The sequence below is a fragment of the Accipiter gentilis genome, chromosome 5, assembly GCF_929443795.1.
Source record: "Accipiter gentilis chromosome 5, bAccGen1.1, whole genome shotgun sequence".
Taxonomy (NCBI): Eukaryota; Metazoa; Chordata; class Aves; order Accipitriformes; family Accipitridae; genus Astur; species Astur gentilis.
Genome location: NC_064884.1, coordinates 34,301,265 through 34,328,006, shown reverse-complemented (window position 1 = coordinate 34,328,006; position 26,742 = coordinate 34,301,265). Strand labels below are relative to the sequence as shown.

The 26,742-nt window shown below is 40.6% G+C and overlaps 1 protein-coding gene across 4 annotated transcripts in view; it reads left to right on the top strand.

The window, feature by feature from the left end:
• The window catches only part of LOC126038598 (SAM and SH3 domain-containing protein 1-like), a 573,090-nt gene that overhangs the window by 462,767 nt on the left and 83,581 nt on the right, over positions 1-26,742 (top strand). For all 4 annotated transcript variants that reach the window (XM_049800528.1, XM_049800531.1, XM_049800527.1 and 1 more), the window contains exon 2: positions 7,386-7,514. In XM_049800528.1, coding sequence (XP_049656485.1) covers positions 7,386-7,514 — 129 coding nt within the window. The remainder of the gene's footprint in view (positions 1-7,385; positions 7,515-26,742) is intronic.

Genomic DNA, 26,742 nt, shown 5'->3' with positions numbered 1-26,742 from the left:
TGAACTCAGTGGGCTGTATCAGTTATTTCAGATAACTGCTGCAAAAGCTTTTATATCAAACTACCATTGTGCATTCTGCTTATTGTACAGAATCTAGAACTGTTTTAACTGTGCTGCAGATAGCTTGACACAGTTTTATTAGATCTATTTTTGTAACTCTGTCTGTAAAGCCGCATAGCTTAATGACTCAACCCTCAGATGCCATAAAAATTAATGGAAAGTCTTCTATTGAATCGGTCTGATCTGTATGTTCTCTTTGTTCTCGCAGTCCTGCTATAGAGAGGTCAAAGGAACCATGACAACCCTTCAGCATCCTCTAAAATAGCTGTTCTCAATATAAAAATGTCATGACTTCGACACTGAGTATTTTATGCCTTCCCCTGAATTTCGAGGCAAGCGCTGGACTGCGTGGCCTTGCGCTTCTCTCTCATTCACATTTCTGACCCTGCTGACTGTCAAGACAGACTTTGAACCTGTCACTTCATGGATAGCGGAATTGTTAGTTCTGCTGAATGGAAGATTGTCCTTTCGGAGCCCTAGGAAAAGAAGGGAACGTTTCTCTAGCAGCTTGTTGGGTTTATTTTTAATGGCAACCATTTTGAAACTAAGCCAGAAGGCAAAACATCAGCCTTATTCCCGGCAGAAATACATTGCTAGCAAGGGACAGGTAAGAGGGTCAGAAATGTGTAACAGATAAAATTATGCTGAAGCTCTGCAGGTTTTCCTACAGCTGCCTGTCCCCATGGTGCAAGCCTGTTACTGTAGCAAACCGAGACACAAGCCCTAGCCAGAAAGGTGCACGCAGGTTTAACTCTTCTGTTTTGAGAAGGTTTGGATATGATTTAAATCTGCCTCCTTAGAAAGAGCTGTGGAGGAACATGAAATACAGTGTGTCTCTCAGATTAATCAGCTGTAGCCTGAATTCATGCATTAGTGTATTTTGCAGTGCAGGGAGATACACTGCCAGTCCAAGTTTGCCTAGGGAAGGATCCACAAGTTTCTCGAGCTTCTGTGAGCCTGCATTAAGAAAAATACCTAAAAAGGACTGATATCTTATTCAAAGTTGTCCCATGAAAATCTGAGCATCCCTTGCTTTCTAGGTAAGCTAGTTGTGCTTAACTTTAAACATTTCGTAGGGTATGTGGTATGTAGATGAAGTCTTGTTGAAAACCCTGTGTTTATTCGGTACAAAAATGTTTCCCTTCAGCAGATGTTCTCATTTCACCGCTTTTTTGGTCCCTTCTCCCTCTTACCCCTATCCTCTCCCCAAAAAAGCCTGTTTGCTCTGGCCCATGTTCTGGCTTTCATTTACATACTTCTTACAGCTATCCAAACCAAAGGTATTATTGAAATGCAGGGTCATGTTCCACAAATTTTTGGTAGGCGTCCCTGTTAAGATCTAACTGCCAGAAATAAGCTGCTAGTGTTTACAGTGACTCTCCACACAGTAGTCCTGTGTTTCAGGCACGGAAATGGATTTTTCTCATCTTGGGCTGTGAAGGTCAAAAACACGCCTTTGCCAGGGCATGATTGTAAAGTGTTGTGAAAGAGCATCTTCCTTTCGTCTCTGCCCTTTCCACATACATTTATACTTTAATAGGAAAAAGTCAGATTTTTTTTTTCCTCCCAGTTTCTGACCTGTTCCTAACCTCCCAGTTTATGCAAGTGCTGTGGCCATAGCTGGAGTGGTTTTTAAGTTAGGAACTTGTATAGTTGCATTGTATGCTGTAGTCTGCATTGCTGTGTGCAGATGGAGACCCGTCTGTCTTGCTGACCAAATGGTCTTGTAGCGTGCACATTCTTTTTAGATTTTTGAGATTCATACAGTTACATGAATTTTACTCAGTGGCATGGCGGGTGAGCACATATATCTGATAATCAAGACCTCTTCCCTGACGTTCCTAACATCTGCTGGAATAGGAGGAGGAGGATACGCTGGAGTATGCAGTTTTGTGATACATTTTTTAGAATCTGAGATAGGAATGTACAAACTCAAATAGTTGTATTTTTGGTGGCTTTTTCTAAAACTCTTATTCTGCATGGAAACTTATGCAGAAAGTATGTATGCTGTGCCAGTGCCTAGTATTTAGGTTCAGATGCAGGTTCATGAAATGTATGTGTTTCTTAGCAAAGTCCGTTATTCCTCCTTACCTAATGGTGGTTTTATTTTATTACTATTATTAAAATGTGAATGTATTTTTATTTAATTTTATTGCCAGCAGAGATCTCTGACAAAACGTTTTTCTCCTTTACACTTTCACATGTCAAACACAAAGGATTATGCCAGTGCGTTAAACCAACTGATGTGCAGTGACCGAGAAATCCTAACTTTATAATAAGTGTCAAATCGGTCCAACTTTTCTTTGTAGTCACTCCATTAACAGGAATCCTAACGGATTCCTTTGGTATTCACATGCATATCAGAACTAATTCTCTGGGAATTCCAGGGCAATTCATCATTTACTCTGTGTTTTATGATGCCAAAAAATGTTGCATGCATACACTATGGGATGGAAATTTAGGAGCATATTTAACAACCAAAAATAAAAATGTGAGATGACTTCTGTTTTCATTAGAATATTTTATTAAATCTTCATGTTATGTTTAACCCTTTAAAACTAGTGGTTTGTTTACTTCCCTGGCTATCAGACTTTTTTATGGAAAGGTCTCAGGCAGTAGTGAAGTCTTAGGAGAAACATGTTGTAACTTTTTACAAATAAATAAAGCATTTCAGGAATGGTATTTCTGCTCGATATTTGTGTTGCTTACAGATTTTTTCCAGCAGAGAAGATCTGTGGGACTACATAGCTGGAACATTGCAGTTTGTGTGGCAATAAACACAATTGGTACAAAGCAGTCTTCCTGGCAGGGCTTTGCTTAACTGTTAACTTTGTAACAAAATGAGAGAGTTTATTGTGAGGTCTTGGTTTTAAAAACCTTACTAAACTAAAGCAGTTAGGAGTACATCAGTGGCTGCTGACCACTCACATAAGCCGTTTCAAATACGGGCCCATCTGTCAAAATGGGACATAGTGGCACATAAGGCTTATTATGAATTGCAGTGGCTTATTATTTTTGGTATCAAATAGCTGTATGCTTTTTCCTACCTGTGAAACTAAGATGGCAGTCCATGTTTGTTTAGACCCTGTTGTAGTATTGGAATCAAGCCCACAACGTAGAGCCATTAATTAAGGAAGAAGAGGAATGAATAAATTGATGGGTTTAGACTTTTATTTCTATTATCTTAAAAATCCTCTAGGTTTTGGCTAGCATATGAAAGCGAGAAAGTAAAAGGAACTTAAGAAAATTAACATTGGCTCTTATTCTTTATACATCTGAGTGAAATGTATTTAAAATATTATTAGTTATGAATGCTTTTATTGTTCTTTTTTTTAATAATGCTAGGGTTTTTTTAAAACATTTTGGACAATTCCTTTGACTCTCTTTGTAAAAGAATGAATGACTTCTCAAGCTGGAGCTACTGTTTTACATATGACTATTTTTAAAATACTCAACTTGAAAACAAAATAGAAATACAAAGCACACTGGTGGTCATTTTGTGTGAGACAGTTTAGAACTGTTTGGAGAAGTTGGAGGGTCAATATAATGAGTAGACAAAATGCCATAGTTCAAAATTCATCTTCTGATTAGTTGTACTTGCTGTTTGTTGATACCTAAAGTAGGTTGTCTTGGCCGTTATCAGTGCGGTAGAAAAATGAAGCATCTTCTCTTTTCTAGTTTTCCCATGTTTTTAATAGTGCTTGAAGAATAAAGAAGGAAGACGGAGATAACTATATGTAGGGATAAAATTTGGGGTAATATCAATCAGATATACGATCCTTTGTTACGTTATGATGTTATTTCCTTGCGTGTAACGTGAGAGGATGCTGTGGGGTGTGAAATACTTGCTGTCTTTGGCTTGGCTTGATTTGTGTATCTGTATTTCTTTTGACAAAAGCAGTGCTTTCTGGACACCCATATGCATAAATTCATAAAAGCAGCTCTTTGCCACAGAGACAAATGATCTAGTCGGCATCTTCCACTGCAACTTCCTGGCAAGCTGAGATGTAAATGCAAATATTTGTATTTTTGTTCTCATTTTTTGAAGCTAGAGACTTCAAACCCCAAGCTGTCCGCGTGTAGTTAGGAGGTTGTGTGCCGCTTTTGCGGAGCGGCCAACTCATAAAGCTACCCGCCCTTGGCCTGGTAACCCAGCAAAACTGTATGGCAGAGTAGCAACGAGTATATGTTTCAGTTATCAATTCTCATCTCTAGGATCTTTGTTTTTTTTCTGCTCCTTCATCTATTTTTGGATGTCAAGCTCGCTTTCACTCGGGACAAGTCTTCCCCGAGAGCCGGTACGAGCTGTATTTGGAGCACAGCCCCTAACGCGAGTCCCGAGCATTGACAGCGATCCCTTCTGTCAGCCCGGCAGGCTGGTGCCTGCAGCTCCACGTCTCTGGACGGCGCGGCACCGGCGGACTGGGATGCTTGTGAATAGACCTTTCTTTGCAGCCACGTGCTCGCTAGCGGGGGGGCCACTCGCATTCTGTGGGCTTTAATTGGGGTGCTGCAATCGAGCTAATTTTGCTCTAGGGACAGTCACAAGCCTTCAGCCTTGTAGAGACCACCTTTAAGAAAAACGCGGTGAACGGCACGCCAACATAAGTGAAAAATGAGCACTTGTTCAGCTTTGTTTGATCTGTTGTGCAGCTCCATTGCTATCCTGCGAGCGGTCTGTGTCCATGGACCTGAGGAGGTCCAGGAGGGTGCACGGAGGAGCTCTGGAGCATGCTGTGATCCTCACCTCGGCTCCACCCGGCTCTCAGCTAAGCTGATGGTCACTTGATATGTTTGGCCTTGGAGTATTTCACAGTGTTTGGAGTCACACCCATTTCCAAGCAGGTGTACTATATGAAATTTAACCGTTTCCAGAATTGAGAGAGGAGATGGACTGATAAAGGAAATAGGCAGATTCATATTGTTCAAATAAAATGACGGTTTCCTGTCTTGCCCTTCTGTCATTACTGTTTCCAGCTCCTGTACTCTTAACTACCAAAGCTTATCAAGGAATAAACAAACTCTGGCTCAGGAAGATACTCCAAAGTGGGAATTTTTGGTAACCCTTGGAGAGGGTTGTTTGTTATGATGGAGTTACAGTTACTGGGATTCAGATATCATGTCGTCTCTTTGGAAGTCATACAGGTTTTCTTACTGCCTGCAACAGTGAGCAAATGAAGTTTTGGTTAAGTTTTGGGGTTGTTTTTTTCTGTTTGGCGTTCATTTTTCTCCCCAGCGCTGCAGCAGTCATTATCCCCACCAAGCGCGCAAACCTTGCGAAAGCAGCTGGTTGTGCGTGTGCGATCAGCAAGCGTGCCCTCAGCCGCCGCGGGAGCGTCCAGTTGCACAGGCAGATGTGTGGAGCTTGCGGTACAGGTGGAGAGTCAAAGTTTCTTCCCCAGCTTGTTGGGAAGCAATAGATGGCAAGGAGGTGGCTGGAGGAAGGCATGTGCTCACTGCCTGCTGAACGGGTAGAGCTGCTGCTCCGGTAGAAAGGCAGGGTAGCACTGTCACACTTCTCAAAGATGCTGTCGTCTTGTCCTTGTAAACTATGCACTTGCTTAGCGGTGTGGAAAGTTTTTAGCTCTGGAAAGTTTGAAGTTCCCAGAAGTGTGTTTGCACTAAGGAACTCAGTCTTTTAATGTTTGAAACATCTCCTGTTTGAGATCTTTGGCAGGTTGAGAGATAGAAAGTACATAGGTGTATATATAGCAGAGGGTGTGTGTATAGATGTATTTACTGTAGTTATGTTGCTTCTGCTGCTCCAACAAGTGACATGCAAATTGTTTTCCACCTGTACTGTACACAGTAGTTTTGAGAAACTGCAAGCTGTTCTGAATTTTGGGAATGTGAGCTCTACGAAACTTCCTGGGGAATTTGAGATACCTGTTGCGCATGTGGAATTGCACTTTAAAAAAGCAGAGAGTGTGTTTCACAGAGTCTGCAGTTTAATAGGCTTTCACTCCGATTTAAACTGGAATGTTTTTTCCGATTCTGTGGAAGTGATACCTCATTAGAACAGATCTGCCTCTTCAGCATAGTCAAGAAATAAGCAGGACCACATGCTTATTTCCAAATGGCAAGAGCTTCAGTAATGTGTGGTTTCTAATTTAAAAGATTTCTTCCTAGCTTGTATGCTAAAATGCTGCATTGCAACTTATGTATATTATTAGCACAATTATTTTTAAATGATTTCTCGATTGCTTAGTTTTTTCTTAATATTCTAATAATTTTCTAATTCTAATATTCTAAATAATTTTATATTTATCTGTTGCATCTATTCACAGCAACAATGAAATAACACTGCAGTGTATTCTTGTTCTTCTCTCAGAATATGCACAAAGTGTAGATTTTTGCCCTTTAAAGAATGTATACAATAACATATATGCCCCTTCATAAATTAGACAGAGAAACAAAATTACTCCATCCCATCTTTTGGACCTATTTTAAGTGCGTGCATATTTTACCAAAGAAATGTTAATTCACCCTGCCCACCCCCTTGCCCAGCCTTCTATGGCATACATATCTGAAGTTTAGAAGGGTTTCTCATGTCACTTAAAATCCAGCCTGTTTTTTGGTTTGGTTTGGTTTTTTTCCTTATTTATCTGTCATTTTAAAAATATGAATTTTGACTGTAACTAACAAATCATTACAATTAGATTCCTGGCTATAGCCATTTCATTAACAGGGTAGCAATCCTGCCTAGCAAAGCAGACATCTGGGACTGAGCAAACCATGTTTCCTCCTCCAGTATATCTTAAAAGAGCAACTGGCAGAGTGTCTTTGTGGGTGGCATAAACTGCCCTGTTAAAGTCATTTGGCTGGAATTGTTTGCAGTCTGGCTGATTGTGCTTATAAGCAAGAAGTTTAATGTTTTAAATAGCTGTTAGTCATTGTCAAGGAAAGCAGGACTACTCCCAAGTAAATAAGGTCAGTGAAACGTATGTAATGACTGGTTATTGGATGAGTGGGCAGCTGCTTGGGAGAACCAGATGGAATATGAATGTATGTAGGTGGGAGGGAATTGAGGCAGATAGTGCCTGGGGATATGTTGTTCCACTGCTGTGCGTTGCTGTCTCTGTCTTCTCTCTCTGTGTAGGAATTAGTAAGGTCCCACCTGCTTCTGAGGAGCTACTGTGGTACTGCAGTTCCCAACTTTTCTTGAGTGTTAGCATGCTGGGGGCTAGGGATTGAGAGGGTGACCCAAGAGCTGTGTGCTGGGTGTGCTGCAGGGAGGGGGTCTCCCTCAGAGTTGTGGTGTTACCTTTAAATTAGAATTTTAAAACTGATTAACCTCTTCTCTTTTTACTTTGTCTCCACCATAGGATGGGTCACTGGGAAATATTGATGACCTGGCACAGCAGTATGCAGACTACTACAACACCTGCTTCACGGATGTGTGTGAGAGGATGGAAGAGCTGCGCAAACGGAGGGTTTCCCAAGACCTTGATATGGTATGTAGAGAAGTTATGACTTTATTAACAAATGATTGCCATTCATGTCCCAGATGAAGAATCAGTATTTCAGCTTGAAGAGTTCTACCCAGGGAAATAACTGTATGTGATTGTGTTCACGCACACAAACGTTTCAGCCAACTCAATTAAACACTTGGAAATTAGCAGGATTAGTTTTTTTTCTAGTTATTTGTTATGATTCATTAAGCCTTGGAGTCTGCATTTCTTAGTTCCTCTTTAATTAGTGTACTTTTTACTTGCGCGCACTTGCTTGCAAACCTCAACTCTTGAAGGCAAGATAATGTCTGACAAAAGCATTGTTTCCTTGCTACAAAACGCTCCCAGCGTGAGCACAACGAAACTGTGTGCTGTCTTTTGCACTCCAAGGTGCAAACACTGCTTTCAGGCTCCCAAATGCAAGCAGTCTTCAATTTTGTGAGCCCTTTTCCATTATTACGTGTTACAGAACCTGTAGCGGGGGACATTGAGTCACTGAGTCCTTCAGGCTGGAGGGGACCTCAGGAGGTCTCTAATCCAACCTTTGGCTGAAAGCAGTGTCAACACTGAATTCAAACCAGATTGCTCAGGGCTTTATCTGATTGGGTTTGAAGACCTCCAAGGATGGAGGCTTTGCAGCCTCACCAAGCAACCTGTTGTACTGCTTCACTGTCTTCATAGCAAACTTTTCTTTTTTTTTCCCTGATACTCTGAGATACCTCCCATGGCAATTTATACCCATTGTCTCTCATTCTCATGCCATGCACCACTGTGAAGAGCCAGGCTCCATCTTTTGATAACCTTCCCATAGGTACCAGCAGGCTGCCAGTAGTTCCTTTCAAAGCTGTCTTTTCTCCAAGCTGAATCTCCCATCTCTTCTTGCAGGGCAAGGGCTCAAGTCCTTGAGCACCTTGGTGGCCCTCCCCTGGACTTATTCAAGTTTATCAGTGCCTGCCTAGCACGCAGGACTGCAGAGCCAGAAGTAGCGGTCCACGAATGGCCTGACAGATGCCAGGGAAGGGGGAAGAATCGCTTCTCTTGATCTGGCTGCCCTCCTGCTGACACGGTGTGGGGTGCTGCTGGCTGTCATTGCTGCCCGGGCATGCTGCTGGCTCATGCTAAGGCTACTGTCCCCCAGGCCTTTTCTGCAGAGCAGGCTGGCCCAGCCAGTAGGTCCTCAGCCTGTGCCAGTGCATGGGCTCGCTCCTCCTCAGGAGCAAGACTTCGCATTTGTCTAAGTTGAATTTCATGAGGTTCCTGCCAGGACACTCTGAATGGCAGCCCTGCCCTCAAGTGTATTGACTGCAGCCTGAGGTGGGCATCATCTGTTACCTCGACAGGGGTGCCTTCTGTTTCCTCCTCAGGTATCTAACAGGATAGGCCCCTGCACTACTTTGCTTGTAACTGACCTCCAAGTATGGCACATTAAATGCTACTTTTAAAGCCCAGCTAGCCAGTTTTTCAGCCATTCAGTTGTGTAGGCTCCCTGGGGAGTCCCACTGTAGCTGAAACTAATCTATATACAGGTCATCTCCGTACGTCACTTTTGTTAGGTTTAAGAAGGAACCTCTTAGGAGGCCTATCACAAAAACATCATGTGTTTTCACTTATTGGACAATTTCCTTACTGTCCTGTAACATCAGTAAATGTTTGTCACTACTTAGGGTATGTATTACTGATTGCTGTGCTTTTTGCATTGTAAACTCCTTTGTTAGTTTTCATAACGTTCATACAGATCATCTGTGACAGAGAAAAAACTAAGTCTGCTTTGTTAGATCTTCAGTGTTAAATTTGTGTTTCCCAACAGTATCATACACTTTTACATACAGACTTACAGATATTTCCTTCAAGTCTTGTCTTGCAGAAAAACAGGTTATTGAAGGAATTAATTCTTTTGTCACTTATGGTTTTGCTGTGGTGGTAATTTTTGTATAACACGTCCAGAAACTCATAACCAAAGTATAGTTAATACCTCTACTGAGGCACAGCACTGTGACAGAGCCGGCATGGGATCTGATCACAGTTCCACAATTCCTCTACAAGATCAAATCCTTTAAGACAAATTTGGGTGCTGAAGTTCTAGAATTGTGTGTTCTACCTTTGCTTCCCCAGATCCTTGCACTGACTAGCACCAGGGAGTGGTTTGTGTTCTTTCTCTAGCAGCTGTACCTGATGATGTGGATTACTTAAGGCTACTTTCTTTCTTTTTGGGATTCTAATTTAGCAACTGAGAGGCTTCCAGAGCTTGTACGGACTATGAATTTCGGTTACACAATGAACAGCTGCAGGATCAAGGCAAAGAGAGTCATCTCCTCAGCCCCACTGAAGTTTGCTAGTTCCTTCTTTATTTTAAAATGAAAAAAAAAAAATCAAATGTATTTTGCAGATCTGCTGCTGCCAAGAAGTTCCAAGTGTTAAACAAAAGGTTATTGCAGGAAATCCGTTTGTAGACAGACCCTTGAGGCTTCTGCAAAGAAGCTGACTGCACAGAATCCTGGTTCTCCTGAAAACCCCTATGCTCAGAATGGCTGGTATTCTGGCTAGCTGTTGGCAGCAATGAAACCCCCTTTCCTGGTGCTCTTGGAAGGCAGCTCTTGTGCGGGGTAATGTAGTGTGCCTTATGGTGGGAGAGGACTCCCTTCCATTTAGACAGATGGGCCTAATTTGGCTTCCTTCACTTCCGAAGCTGCAGAAGCCAGACTGGGGAAAGCCATGTGAGCTTAATTAACTCACATCAAAGGTGCAGAGCTTCATGCTGGTTTAAATAGATGTGAGCTAACCCAAGACAGACCAGTGAGTGATTCACTACCTCATTCTGCTTGAGAGAAGCTGTAGTCAGAGAAAGTGGCTGTGTAAAAGACATCCTGGAGATTCCTCTAGAGTGGCCCTCATATTGAGTTTGCTCACTCTAGCAGTCCAGTGATGACTTCTTGAACTGTCACCTCAGAGAGAAGATATTGCAATTGAAAATGACATTAGTGGTCAATTTTTGCTATGTCTGTCACCACTATAATACAGTTTCTGGACATCAGATAGCTATTCTGCTGATAACACATGAGACTATAGAGATACTGGCTCACTTCCACAACAGCAGCACCCAAGCAGCACTGACTGCAGCTGAAACTTGCTCTCATTAATAAGTAGGCAGGCTTGACTTAGGTACACAGGGAGTGGGAAATGGCCATGTTGACTAGAAGGCATTTTCAGTGTGGTAGAGGGGCATGCCTGTTTATTAGAATATTGGTGCATGTTAGTCTAGCCTGGCTTTGCCCTGCTGTACATTGCTCTCCTAGCATGGGTGAGGAGGAACAGTGCTGTCTATATACCCTCTCTTCCCAGCAGTGGGGTTGCCCCAGAGCTGGGGATGGGCAGCACTTTTGCTCCCCGGCCCTGTCTTTCCGCTCTCTTTAGCAAAGTGCTAGAACAGAGCAGAGCTGATATGCACACAGTGCTAGTGCAGATTTCCAGGGGCTTGCTGGAATGGAGGTTACTGAATCATGAGAAGGTGTTACCACCATAGGATAAACCCAACCCCTGCACTGAGATCAGGTCTAAATGAGGAATAAGGGGGCAAGGGGGAGAGTCTCTGTTGACAGCTATCTCAAAGCTACAGATGCTGTGTGCAAAAAAATTCATAGAGCAAAAGGTATTGGGATACATCTTTTTATAATCATGAAAGGTCAGGCAATCAGCAGCTGTGGTATAGCTGGGGGACTGCAGCTTGATTTTTGGATGGCAGTTCTGATGTCTCCCTCTGAAATGCAGTATGAGTGATAAATGATACATAGCAGGAACACAAAAGGCCAAAGTTAGGTTTGGAGCTGCTTTTACTGAATGGTCTGAACAGAGAGCAAGAGTGGGTCACCCCAGGGATGGAAGCATCCTCTAAAAGTTGCACGGAGAGGCTGTGTCAGGAGGAGCAGTGTAATAACAAAGAAGTGCCTGAGCTAGCAGAGCTCTGCCAGGAACATGTAATTAGCGCCAGCTCGCCCAGATTGCCCTTTGTAGTGTGTCCGCTGGAAGGACAGAAATATGAACCGTTTATTGCTGCTTCTGTACACTTTGAAATAATTTTAAACTGTTTGGGAACAAGTGCTGATATCTTGATTGTATATTGTACTTTCTAATCAGCTCTCCAGCCTTTCCTATCAGACCATGGCCATTCTGGTCTAGATATCCTGCTCCGAAGTTGAATTTTTTAAAAAATCACTTGGTAAAATTGTTTGGGAGAGCAGCATATCTTATAACAAAACAGTAGCTGCAGATGGAGCTGAGCAGAGTATTTTTCCAAATGGTAGTGCCGTCAAGGATTGTTAGTTGTCCCTAACCACGATAACTTCTTTCTGCGTTTGGAATTTTGCCTCTGTTTTCGTAATAGAGAATGTGCTTGGGTTTGGACATTAATGTTTGTGAACAGCATGGGAGTTGCCCACATTTCCTAGCATTTGGCCTATTTCTGCACACCATGTGGTTTTTTGGCTGAGGAAAAAACTGCAGTTGGAGTAGATATAGTAGATTTTCAGGCCCGTAATGGATGTATCACTGGTAATATTGAGCTGGGCATCTGCTAAAACGCAGTTACGGCCAGCAAAGTGACTCTGTGAGGATGGCACCTTGTTACTGCTCCTATCTGCTTCCTTTGCGTCTTCAGGATCATATCTGCCTGGCTCACTGACAAAACCAGGTTCGCCTTGCCTGTCAGCAGGGCAGGACGACATTGATATAGCTGTGAAAGAGCAAACTGCGTTCTGCTGTCTCGTCCATCACTGAGAGCGGCCAGCTAACTGCTGCTGCCAAGGTCTGTATTGTAGCTGATGAAGTCAAAGAACAGCTTGAGGTTTTTCTGATGGACTCTGACAGCTACGGTTGTGGCACTGAAAAGTTGCACTAATCTTTTGACTTGTAAATTACATAAATTTAAAATGAATGCCACCGGAAGGCTATAAGGCACACAAGTATAACCTTTTTTTTTTTCCCCTGTTCATTTAATTCATTTTGATGTGTAAAAGGGGAAGTGTTCAGAATCTCTCTGTACACATGGTGGTAAAGTACAGTGCATGTTTTTTGATAAATTGACTTGCCTAATCCCATGTGTTTTTACAGTACCTTCACATATACACATGCAAAGTCAGAAAATAGAAATTAATTTTAAACCAACATAAGTTTCTTGCCTTGCTGCCCAACAGGTATGTAGTCCTCATAAGTCTTGGCTGTGCATGGTTTTGAAAGATGCTCAGCAACCAGTTGTTTGATTACAGATGGGGTTGACCATCTAGATAATGTCATCATGTATAAATGGCATGGGTCTAGCAAGGCAGAGTGGAGGAAAAGTGGCAAAAATAGAGTAATTTGAGTCATAGAGGAATTAGGCTTTAACCTTTTTGGAGGTGTATTTTGTTGATACGGTACTGGTGATTGGTGATATCATAAGACTACTTGAAAAACTAGCCAACCTTCACTGAAGGAGACTAAAATACCCAGAACTGTTGCAGTCAGTGATTGATGTGTCTTTAAGAAATCACTGTGGGAGTTAGCCACCGAAGCTGGAGTTGGGATGCTGGACATCTTTGTGGAGTCTCCTGTCTCTTCTTTGTAGCTGGCTCTAGCCACATCGCCATCCTTTGCATCTTACGTACATTAAAATCTCAGGATCCTAAAATAGACTGCTTATTCCCTGCCATGAAATGATCAGCTCTGCTTTGCAAATGCAATACTGGCTGCTTTTACCTTTGTCCTGAGAGGATACCTCTATATCTTGCTGGAACAGGATCCCACTGTTTTGTTTTGTCTTGCTGGCTGCAAAAGGCCCTCCAAAGTATAAACAACATCTGAGTTGGATTAAAAAGGTATCTACAGCACAGAAAAAGCTGGAGAACACACAGATAAGACTTACTAAATTTTGGAGAGTTTCCAGGCTTTATCAGGCAGACACACAAAAGAAAAAGTAGCAGTGAAAGACATGGACTTTCAAGCATTATTTATTTTTTTTCTCCGGTATAGCTTGAAATAGAGGAGGTTTTGCCTGAATATGAGGTGCATAAAGTAGATTTACATAGAAAAAATATAATAGAGATTTACTATGTGTGCAGTCTCAGTCTCTCAACATTTTAGGCTTTATCTTCATAAGTTTAATACATAGTAATTTTTTCATCGTTAGTGGAGCTTTTCAAAGGTAGACACAATGGAAATTCTGGAACAGATGGGCTATTTTTAGTGTCTCATGTATCACACACCAAGACAGGAAAGGCATTTAAATACAGAGCTAGCATTAAGCATGAAAATAAAGCAAGGCTTGTTCCATACTCAGCAAAGTGAATACTGTTCTTAAACAGTTTTTAGTCCACTTAGTACTAGCAGACTAAGTAAAAATCTCTTAACTTTCTGATCTCCTAATGATCTCCTGCAGTCTCACCACTGTTTTTGTTGGAAGCCCATTTATGAATAATCCCTTAAGCAAAATCTGTCTATTTATAGGCAAGAGTTTATAGGCTGGAGACTCAGCAGACTGCACAACTATATGGTGGTTTGGGTAACCTTATCTTTTCCATACTTTCGGAGGGTCCTTGCTTTTTGGAGCAGGATCTTCAGTTTAACACTTCTGGTCTTCTGAAAATGTTTGTATTTTTGCCAATGTCAGTGTTATGGGAAGAACAGGTTGTCAAAGGTAATTGTTATTTTTTTCTGAACTGGTAATACTGTTATGAATAAAATAATATTTATGTTATAAATAGAAAAGATAACTCACTTCTGGTAGTCTGATGGGTAATTGTGGAGGGGAGAAGTTCTCCTTAGTGTCATAAATGTATTTCTAGCTATTCTTAATCTTTTAGCATCATCTGTAGTGATTTTCCTGTCCCTTTACATTCAGCAGGACTTTTACTTTGAACCTAAGATCAGCTGAATATATTCTTACTGTGCTGTTCTTTTATCCTAGAAGCAGTGCATATCTGCTGGAACTGACAGACTAGATTTGTATTAACTCTGTGATTTAATCTCATCGGAGCCTGAGGACTTTGGGGGGAGGGGGGAATTGGTTGACTAACTTCAGCTCCCTTTGTGTATTTTTTTTTTTTTCCTTTCTCCCCTCTGAATTTAAAAATGACAGCAAAAATGAAAATGTACAGCATCATGCTATCTGGACCATTAGGTAAATTTCATTGCAAAGGATACGATTGTTAAAAAAGAAAGCAAATTAAATTGTCACTTAAGAAGGTGCATATCTGAGGAAAAAAAATCCAACAAAAAACTAGAAAGAACAAAACCAACAAACAAACAAACCAACCCCCAAACTCTGTGGTGAACAGTTTTTGTGGCGTGCAGCCCAGCTTGCCATTCCCGTTTCACTAGAAGAATTCCAAAATACCCATCTGAATGGCATTGCTCTGGGAAGAACAGCAATGTGTATTGGCTGGGTCAGAAGAGTGTCAGACTTTTGTAATGTGGTAGCAACTAAACCAACAGAAGAACGATCCTAGAAGGTGTAATGTCTTGTATTTAGACATCTCCTCAATGTCCATGTATAGCTTCAGCTTGACTCCCCAAGCAGCCTCTGTGTACTCTCCTTCCATCCCCCAATCACTGCTCTCCAGTCCATCTATGTGTGCTGAAGACAGCTGACAGCAACTTCAGAGGTCAACTAATTGTTGCGCTAGCTTGCACTTCTTCTAAGTCCTTGGGTTGAGGAACACCACCACGGGTCCTCAAGGAATAGTGAGGCTATTGCTCAAGACAGAAATCTTGAAGCGAGTGAGGTATTCAAAAACCGCGCTTGTAAGAACCATAACAGCCTTACAGGTCATCAGGGAAAACAAACAGGCCTTAATCAAGAATAAATCAAGAGCATGTTGTGATGAGAATGAGAAACACATCACGAGTATTTGTGCACATCTGGATGTGCTTTGGAACGTCTGTTTCTCCGCAGCAGAAGGACGCTCCTCCAACAAAGATGCCCAGAGGAACGCAGAAGGCAGGCCTCCATCTGCAAATTCAAAGGGGTGGTTTTTTTGGTTTGGTTTTGGTTTTGTGTTGTCTTTTTTTCCAGCCTGGCCCTGCTCTTCATGATGTAGGTTCTGATGCTGCACAGCTACTCTCTTTTGATCTCTCCATGCTTTATCTTCTTTTGGTGTTGTGTAGGTTTCCTGTTTCAGCAGTGTCGCCTGAAGCACGCAGAGAAATGCTCTGTTTCAAACAAGATGGTCTCTGAATTGTGTGTTTGAAGGAGAACTCAAGCAGTTCGAAGAGATGTGATTTCTTTGGTGATTGATCAGTCTGTTTTCCACAAAATAATGAAAAGGAATGGCTATCAGCTGGAAACCCTTCTTCCTGACTCCCATATGTCATATCCCTCTTGATTTGTATTTGTAAGTTTTCCCCAACAGTTTAGGTTGCAGCTGTATTTTACATAAGGGAACAAAGTAATTTGGGATTACTACATCCAGATTTTCCCTGACTCCAAGGTTTTTTTGGCTGTTCAAGCAAACTGAGTTGGGGAAGGCAATAATCCTGTAAAAATAGATGTATGAAAATGAATGGGTAATATTTTGTAAAAGGAGTCAATTTCAGTACCTTATCAGAGGGGTGAATTTCTTGTGTTGCTGGGTATGATGAACAAAATCAGTCATGGATTAGAAACTAATTAAAGAAGAAAGACTTGAAATGATTAGCAAAATTTGGAATTCATAAGTTCTTTATGAAACACATACTGGTAATTTTTTGTTTATGTCTGTATCTTGCCTGTTGCTGTTGAAGTCCCTGATAAGACCACAGTTACAATAATTTGGTTTAGGGACTGTGTGAAAAGAGTAGCAGTATGGTTGTGTACCCAGGCTCATTTAAGGATGTAAAGAAGGCAGTGTTTGCAGGAGTACTGTCTTATTAAATCGATGGATGAAGGTGTGGAAAAGTAGACAGGCTTTTCATTGTATAAGGCCTTACTCACAAGCCATCCAGATAAATTAGTAAGATAAAAAAAGCTAGCAAAAGAAAAATCAGAATTTGGAAGCTTCCTTTAAGACAAACTAGGCTGATAAATTAAACAGTATTTGAAAGAGGTCCATCTCCCCTTCACCTCCAAGGGCACACGTTTCAGCCTTCAGTCAGCTTTCTGTCTTGGTGCATCCACAGACCTGTTCAGGTTTCTCCTTGTTCTGGTATCCCAGCAAAGGTTAAGTCATAGTTCAAGTCCATTTTGACAGAAGAGAGAGCTTTGAAAGTTTTGCAGCATATGAGAGGTGCTGAAAGTCATGCAAATGAGAAGTAAGAAGGAAGTCGGTCATCAGAGTAGCTTTATTATATTCATGTGGTTAACTGTTGAAAGCCACATAATTGGAGCTTTCAGTTGCTAGCCTACACAGAAGCTCACAAAATAGTTTTATTTCTCCTTTGTGTAGCACTTTCCACCCTCGAAACCCTTTAAAAACATTAATTAGCCTTTGTTGCCTCCTTTGAGGTTGGTAATTTTAGTACCATTATCCCTATTTAGGCCTTGCCTCCCTGAGCTTCAGTTGCTGATAAAGATTTACCTATGTAATTCCCTAATTTCTCCTCTGTAACTCAATTTGCAAGAGAGTAGCATGAAATTTATAGTAAGATACAACTTAATAACAGACAAGGGCATTAGTCTGGGTCTCCCCCAGTGTAACTGTAAACAAATACCAGCCACAAGAGCTAATTAAGCAGTGAATGGGCAGTGAGTGACGGATAATCTAGGTGACCTATGGCTCAAGTCTAAAGTCCAGTCCACTAGACCACACTTTAAAAAAAAAAAAGTCAGATGTATCTTAAAATTGTGCCTGACTATTACAGTGTTCCTGATCTAGCATCTTTCAGAGAACTGTTCTATCTTCCTGTGGTGTGTGGAGGTCTGATGAAAAGTCTAGCTCTACTGGTCAGTAGCTCACTGCCAACCATCTCTTCTTTGTACCATCCTGCCTCTACTTTAAATAATTGTCCAACATATGGCAGAGATAATGTTAATATAAATGCAGAGGCAGAGAGCTGTTACTTCACTGTGGAGCAGGCTCTCGTTTCTTGAACAATGCATTAGTTTCACTGGCATAATGTCAGTTGGTGATGGCTGAAAAAAAATGCTATTTCATGAAGCTCCAAACTAAGTATTTCGTTTTGAACACCTGTGGGAAAGTACGAGAAATGAAAGGCATCGTGTGCAAAGTAGTAGGAGGTGGTGGTTTGATCCAGCGGTGTAGAAAATCAAAGTTTGGTTCTCTCCTCTGCCTGAGGAAACTTGAACTCTTATCTCCTATCTTGAAGCAGAGTGCTCTGCAATTTAATATTCTGTAGTCGTTTTAACCTTATCTGGTGATCAACCCTATTCGCATATATAAACAGTTCCTGGTGTAGCAATGGGAATAGTAGTGTCTCATCTTCCAGGTAGGCATCTTCTCTACAAAGTTAGTGAATCTTTTCTTCTTCACTTGCAGGTTAAATAATTTAAATATTTTAAACAGGGTTCAACAGCTTTATTAGGAATGGAGTAGGAATCTCAGCCTAATGTTTTTTCGGCTCCTTTTTTATTAGTTTATGTGTTTTGGTTACTTCATGTTGGAATGGTACTCTAAAAAGGAGCCAAGCTGCTGACCCTCTAGCAAAATTCAAGCTTATTTTTCTTGATTGCTGTTTTTGACTGCGTAACTAGTTTGGATAACTTTTTGTTTGTAGGCTAGACAATAGCAGGCAAATTATCTCCCTTGATCTCTTTGTTTATGAGTAGCCTCCCAAGTTAACAACAGGACTAGAACTTACCTCAACGCTAGGCTGGATGAGCATTTTGGGGGACTTGGTAACTTTGTTTTTCTTCCTTTGAACTGAGTTATGTTTAGCCTTAGTGGATTAGTTTTGTTGTGGCTATTGAATTGCAGGTGGTACATGCAAACTTTGTCCTGGTTTCAGCTGGGGTAGAGTTAATTTTCTTCCTAGTAGCTGGTACAGTGCTGTGTTTTGGATGTAGTGTGATAATAATGTTGGTAACACACTGATGTTTTAGTCGTTGCAAAGTAGTTCTTATCCTAAGTCAAGGCTTTTTCAGTTTCCCCTGCTCTGCCAGTGAGGAGGGGCACAAGAAGCTGGGAGGGAGCATGGCTGGGGGCTGACCCGAACTAGCCAAAGGGTATTCCATACCATAAGATGTCATGCTCAGTATATAAACTGGGGGGAGTTGGCCAGGAGGGGCGGATCACTGCTTGGGCATCGGTCAGTGGGTGGTGAGCAATTACATTGTGCATCACTTGTCTTTTCTTGTGGCTTTTTTTTAAAAAAAATATTATATTTCTTTTCATTACTATTATTATTGTATTTTATTATTGTTAGTATTATGTTTTATTTTACTTCAGTTATTAAACTCGTGGGTTGAGCTAAGAATCATTTTACTTTTTTTTTTTTCCCCTGATTCTGTTCCCCATCCTACTGGGTGGGGAGGAAGTGAGTGAGCAGCTGTGTGGTGCCTAGTTGTTGGCTGGGGTTAAACCACGACAGCTTACACCTTTGCTCTTGAAATATATAGATGTCTTGCAGCAGTCATCCTAATTTGCTAAGAAATGTTAATGTTCAAAATTTCTTTAAACAGTGGAAAGGGAAAAACACCATGATTTGCATCAACTCTTAGACTTTTCTGGTAAAGTGGAAATATGAAATATCTCAGGAAGCTTTCCATGACTGAATGACAAGGGGTAGTTAGGTATGGAACACATGTTGTTAAAAAAATGTAGAAAAATAAATTAAATACATTCTTCTCAGTGTTCTACAGTTTGGCTAAGATAAACGGTTATTACAGAATTTAAGTAGCCATGAATTTTTCTTACCAAATTTGTGGTCTAAAGGGAGTAAAGGAGGTTAGGAGGAAAGAAAGGTGAACATAAATTTTGGGCAATTGGACATGCTCTTTGGAGCTTCCTGCTCATTTTTTCCACTCTTGTCGGTTTTGTTGGGATACTTAGACTTTTCAGGCACAGGAGGTGATGAGTGCTGAAGGAAGGAGCCTCAGTTGTGGGGCAGTGAGGGAAGAATAAGGAATCCAAGAGAGTCTGGAGCAGGTGCCCCAGGAGCTGGGACCTCTCACTGCGTTTGTCAGGTGGAAGAAGAGGGATGAAGAGAATTTGGTCATTGCTTGCTCACAAGGGTGAGGAGTGAAATGCTAGAAGGTTCAGTGAGTAGGTCACTAGAAAACCAAGCTGGAGTAAAGAAAAACAGGTGATGCACTCTGGCTGCAAGGGAAAAAAAAAAAATGCCACAAAGCAGCAAGCTATTTTTGCTTATGTAAGCCCTGAACTGTCTGCATTGATCAGGATACCATAACAGTATAATGTATTTTAAAGTATGGTAATAAATAATAACCAAAAAACCCCAGTAATGTAGCACAACTTTAGTTATTTTAAGGCACTTTTAAAAAATGTTTCAATTCTGTTAAGAGTTAGAGCTAGAATGGATTGCCAGAAACATCATCACTTAGTGGCACACTCTTCTGTGAATCTGTCATGGTTCCTAGCCATAATGCAGGCTCAATTTGATGAGGCATGAGGTCAGAGAAGGAGAATTTGAATAGCAGTTCTGACCTTTTCATTATAGGTACTGCAGGAGAAGTGGTGAGCCACGGTCAAGGCTCTGATTCCCACTACGATAAGTTGCTCTGAAACTTTGCAAGCTCCAAGATGAAATAAATGAGAAGAGTGAAGTGAAAGGATTGAAAAAGAAAGTAATAGAAAGGTTGTACAGTTTCTTCATAGAGTGTTTTACACACCTGAAAGCACTCGGGGGCGGGGGGGGGGGGGGGGGGAGGGAGGAATTGAAGTTAGCCATATCTTAGTCCAGCTTCACAAAATGACAGGAGGACTTAAAAACTGTTAACTTTTAAGAACAAACTGCACAAGTTTGGTGAAAAGATAGGAAGATCCTGGAATACAAAAGGTATTTATTGCATTATAGCCTCATTTGGAGCAATGGCAGGGCATGAATATCCTGAGGGTTTGCAACTTTAATGCATTTCATCTACTCTTAAAAATTACAAAAATAGAAATGTCTTCCTGACCATAGTTCAGCCAGCGAATGCAGAAGAAAGCAGGAAGGCATTTTAGCAGAGTGGTATAAAAAAATCTAAGGTCCGTAATGAAGTTTAAGGAGATGGGCGTTTTGCCAAAAGTCACTTTCATGGGAAGCATAGCAAAGTATGGTAGGAAACGCTCTTTGTGTTTTCTTCTATGTCCATGCTACATGGGACAGGAAATACTTATTGTTTTCTCTGAATAGTGCAAAAACAATTGATCTTCTCTTCTTAGTAGTGATGCATTGAGATTCTTCTGACTGAAGTTATTCATATTTCTAAAACAAGAATTAGTCAATAGTGGCCTTTGTGGACAGTAGAAGGAGTATAGGGCAAGACATTGCAATTGGCTCTAAGATTGTTTGCCTTATAGTAAACTACCTGTTGTGTTTCCTTTCAGCCTTTGATATAAATGGCTTCTTTAAATCTTCTGTATTGAATCTTGGGGTCCTTCTAGCACTGAAGAATATTTTATCATTATCTTTGAGGTAGTTTGAGGTGATTGCTTTGAAAGGATGTTTCTAGTTAGACAGTAGCAGCTCTTGAACTGTGCTTCAAGTATGAAAGCTTTCATGAGAGGTTATAGCAATTTTCAAATCTCTGCCTATAAGCTTATGGACTCTTAAAAAGCTAGCATTCTTGAAATTTTTTACATGATCTCTGGGTGTGGGTTTTGGGTTTGTTTGGTTTTTGTTTGTTTTTGTTTGGGGGGGGGGGGGGGGGGTGGGTGTTAAAACCCATTTCTCTTCATCATTTTATGACCACCGTTGTTTTTCACCCTCTTGTGGACTTGAAAACAGGAGTATAGTATTTTCTGTATGAGATCACAACAGTCTGCCAGGACCTGAGGCCTAAGAATTTAATTCTTAAAAAAAAATAAATCTGAATTTAATATTTTACATAAAACAGGGCCATTCTGTTTCTTACTGCTAATGCAATTCTCTCTGGTTAATCTCTGTTACCTGCAGGTCACCTTGAAAGTTATTGGCTTTGTTTACTTGCAGGAAGAGACACTTTGTCAGTGAGTTGAACCTAAAAATTTGGTGGCAACATTAATGTAATTCCTTTTCTATATGAACACATATTGTATCGTGGCAATGCTTTAGGTAACGTAATACATGTAGTGCAGAAATGCTGACCCCACAGCACGTAGAATCTTGCATTGTTCATACCCCAAACCCACCCAAAATGGAACGTTACAAGATGAGCTGTGTCCTGTCTCCCCTGTCTAACCAGAGGAAAATGGCACATTTCACTTAACAGCTAATAGAAACACCAAAGGAGATATGGAAAGCTAAAAGGATGTCTTGCATAAATTTCTCTCTCAGCTGTCTGATAAGTAGAATGAAAATGATATTGAGGCTTCTCGTGAACAAATGTGACTCATGAGTATTTAATGTAATTTTAATAGCTCTTTTAATAAAAAGTGGCTTATTAGAAGTTTTTAAGGAACATATTGACTATCCATGTCTCCAGCTTGGGTGGAGTTTCGCATCTATAATAAGGGTGTGCAAAAATTAATCTTATGTATCATACTAAGGAAATTACCTTGGCATGAATCACACCACTTATCCTGGTGTCAGTAGGTGCTGTTGCTCATTGGAGGACTGGATAGGTGAGCAAGGCTTACAGAAGTTGGACCTGTTTCTTAACCTGGTTCATTACGTTCAGAACATGGTAAACACATTTAAGTAAGAACTTACCAGTCTGCAGAAAGGGGTTTCACAAAAAAAAAAAGGCGTCTTGAAACATAAGCATGTCAATCTTTGTACCCCTTCTGTTACCAGCAGCTTCAGAGTGACTTGGATGCAGTTATGTTGAGCGGTGAGATGTTCAAAATGGAGAATGTCACGGACTATTACCATATGTTAGGCATTTTTACTGTTCTAATTGGTTTTATCTCTGGGTTTGAGCGCAAGACCTTTATTTCCACTGCTCTTACAGAGCTGCTAAGTGGCAGGTGAAAGGTTTTGATTACCAACATTGGATTTGTCAGCCTCTTTCCCAGAGTAGAGGTAGGATAAAATACCTGAGGAAGCTGTGTTGTTCTAGAATTACCATGTCTATCCATCAGTGATAGTTCAGATAGTGCCTCTGTACTGCCTTGTTACAGAAGACTCAAAGCTATGGGAGAAGCCTCCATCTTTTATCTGTAAGAACTCTCCTTCCATGACACCGTCTTTACTCTCAAGGCTGTTCTTCTTACAAGTCCCTATCATCTTCCTCTTCCATCCCTTCCCTTAGCAGCTCAGCCTATGCTCTCCCACCTTCCTCATTTCACTCCACCCGTGTATCTTTCCAAACCTTCACAACCTATTCTTTCTTCAGTACTCAGAGTAGAAGAGTCCTTGCAGCACCCTTATTCCATTCACTTTGTCCTGCATGCTTCATTTTCTCTTTTCCTTGAGTGCCTCCTCCACCATACTTTAATTCCACCTTTCCATATTCCTTGTTCTTTCTCATACTTACCTTCCTGAGTTGGATATTGTTAACCTCATGGAGAGCAGGAGCTTTGTGAAAGCAGCTATGCTACTTCTGCAGAATAGTAATAGAAGGAATGTAAAAGACCAGAAATCTGTGCAAAAACATTCCCTTGAAGACTCATGAGTTGAGAATGGTGCAAAAGTAAAATGTCTTTTGCAATACAAAATAAAAGTTAAGCTGGTGTATTTAGGTTCTCTTCTTCCCGTTTTGGATTAGACATCACCATAAGCAGTCTGTGTCTCAAGCACACCAGATTAAGGTTGCAACATCTGCTCTAGGATAAAGTTGCCTGTTATTACAAATGGAGGAGTGGAATTTCTCTTTGTAGTTATGTGTGAAATGTATAAACCAGAAGTGAAACACAACTATAGCAAGATCTGAATTTTTTTTGTTGTGGTTGAAGATGGGTTACCAAATGTATCCTGTTTTTTTAATACTGTTGTACTTCATGGAATTTACCTTGGCTTCATTTTATATTTTGAGAAATCACGTGGTGCATCCTTTGCCACAAGACACATTCAGCTCTGCTTATCATTCTTGACAGATGTTGATCTGACCTGTCCTTAAAACTGTCCCAGCATGTTAATTCCACTGTCTCCCTAGGCAAATTATTCTAGTGTACATAGTCCTTACCACGGAGTGGTTTTTATTGGTATCTTACAGACATCTCTCTTTAACTTTTTGTGTCTTCCGTGGATGCCAAAAATGTTCTTTACAGCAACTCGTTTTGTATTTATGAAGGGCATTATGTTCTCTCCCCTGCCCCCCTTTTTTTCCTCCCTTTTTTTCTTCCCGCAGGTTAAACTGCTGACTTCCAACACCACCTTTTTGTAGACCATTCACAAATATTGCTGTTTCTTTTTCTGGACTGTGATCAACTTGCTGCCTCTTTTTTTGACCAACACTACCAAAAACTGAGTATGGGATTGCACCTGAGGCGTTAGCAGGACTAACTAGAGCACAAGGGTTGGTAGCACACCATTATCTTGTTTATACTTGTAATGCAATGGTGGTTCTTTACACAACAGCATGACACTAAGACTTAGGCTTAGTTTACTATTCACGGTAATCCCTACATCCTTTTCTGCCAACTTGTGAGCTCTCCAGATCTTCCCCACCCTGGATCTCTTTGTCTGGGTAGTTCTGTTTAAATGCAGTACCTTTCAGTTCTCTATACTGAATAGGATCTGATTTCCAAACATTAGGCCAGAATAACCTGCTTTTTCATCAGTTATTTCCCTAGCAGTGGTGGTGGCTTGACATGTTTGTTTTTCTAGAAAGGAGCCTTATATGAAAACAACCTTGTCTATGTAATGGATAATGACAGTACCTTCCAGCCCTTTGCTCCTTGGTAATAGAAGTAGATGACAGTCTCTCTTTGCACCTGTATACATATATAAAATATATATATGTATGTGTATATTTATATAGATCATGCTAGCTTTGGCAAAAATTAGGCAAGGTTCTGGGGTGGCAGTTTTTAATTGAGCAGTCCCATTATGTGCTCTCTTAGTCTTTGTAATTGATGTAGAACTCTTTTCAGCTCCTTCTGAAAAGCACGTGCTACTGTGGGTATTTGTAGGAAAGGGTCAGTCTGTAAGTAAGAGTGACAGCGAAGGGTCCAGAGAACCCCCCGTATTTACATGTGACCTTGTAAAAAGATGGGAGAGAACTTAACCTGTCTCAACAATGAGGTCATGTGCCAAATGTTAAATAGTTTATTCAATGCAAATTATATTCCATGGATTGATTTGGTATATACTTACTATGTAGAAAATTTTTGCCACCCTCTCAAGTGGAGTTACCAGTATTATGAAGTTGTTTTATTCATAATGCCTTCTTTAGTCACTATTTATTGATTTCTGTAGCGGAGTCTTCCATAAATTTAGTAATGAATTACTTGATCTTGAACCCTGAAGGCCTTATTTATTGCTTGCTGCAGTAAAGAAAAAACAAGAGGTCAACTCAGGCTGTAACATAACTGCTATCCAACCTTCCTTTCAATAGAACAGAGCTGTAAAAATAAGTGTTTATTGTTTTTTCTCAATTTAATGTAATATTTATACCTGCTATTTTGTATATTTTTTTAAATTTTCTTGATGTTTGCAAACTAAACAGTTGCATTCCTTCTGTGCCTGATGACTTTGAACTCAAACTATATTGCATAGATTTACAATTATATAATTGCTTTTTGAAACAAAATTATCTGTACAACTTGTTTCCCATTGTTGGATATTTTGTTTTTCTGTGGAATTGTATTGTAAAATCCTCATTTAGTTTTTATTGTTTCAAAAACAGTATCCTGAACATGCATTATGATGGGGAAAACTTGTTTTTAATATAGGTGTTTGTCTGCCACTTTCTTAATTCACAGACTATTTTATGATCTGGTTTTCATTAATATCAAATAGTATCCTATTCACAAACACTCCTGCAGAAATTACTTTCATGTCCCCTGCCCCCCCACACCACTCCCCGCCCTTTCTTGTGGAAAAGACCCTTCTTCATCAAAAAAAGTTTAAAACCATGCAGAAAGGGAGACTTCTGCGGTGCCCACTTGGCTTGTCTGAAAAAATCATTTTAGAAGTTTAAGGGCATATAATGTAAAATATCTTCTGTCCTTCACCAACATCATGACATCTCTTTCTGAAAACACATTTTCAGGTAGTGGATTATGACTGCCCTGGAGAGGACAGACTGTCTCTTACAGCACTGTGAGGAGTTACTTCCATTGTCTCACCATATTACTGTGTATGCAGACAGGATATTGTTACATATGATTTGCATCCGTGCATTGCGCAAAGGTAGATGCTAAAGTACCCATTTTATAGATGGTTAAACAGAGGCATACAGAAGTCAAATAATTTGTTGAAACTATTTGGTTTTCATCTGGTGCCTATTGACAAAGTCCATTCTCTAGATGGGTGTGGATCAAGCCTGTGATGGGATGGTGACCGGATTTGACTAATGACAAATGATGCCTCTTCAGCAACACTGAGAAATAACACAGCAAATGGGTGTTCCTGGTGTTTGGCATACAGGATGTTCTGCTGCTTTTGGTTTCCATGTGTTCTTGACCTTTGCTTGTGGGCCGTTTCTGGATTTTCATTTGCCAAGGTAAATTTTCTCAAAATTGCAAGAAAATAAATTAAGCCTGTAAGTGTTGAATGCAGCAATGTTCATTCTCTGAACTAGATAGAAATTTCAGGACATTCATTTAGATGTATGTGAAAGGCTCTCCAAGTGCAGAAAGCAACAGTCACCAAAGGAACATAAATTAGCATTTGAAGGAGTTGCAACAAAAATTAAGGACGTTCTGTTGAAGAGATGCTAGGTAAGGAGGAGAAGGGAAAAAACCTTGATACACATAATGCTGTCCCTTTAAATAATCTAGGAAAGGTAATATTCTTGTGCAGTCAGGAGAGATTTTTCTGGAAGAGCAGAAGGCTCTTTGTGGATGGTTCCCATTTCTCATTAATATGTGGCAGACAGAGCTTAAGTCTCCTTTGCATTGCTAGATGAGGACCTTATCTTAAGCAGTCAGCAAGGCAGTGCTGATAATATGAAAACGTTTGTGTATACTGTGACATCGGCATACAGAAACAATTACATTATGGCTACAGAGAGAATTTATGGAGACCATAAATATGTTGGTTTAATTAGGGGCACAGTGCTAACTGGTGACACGTTCTCCTC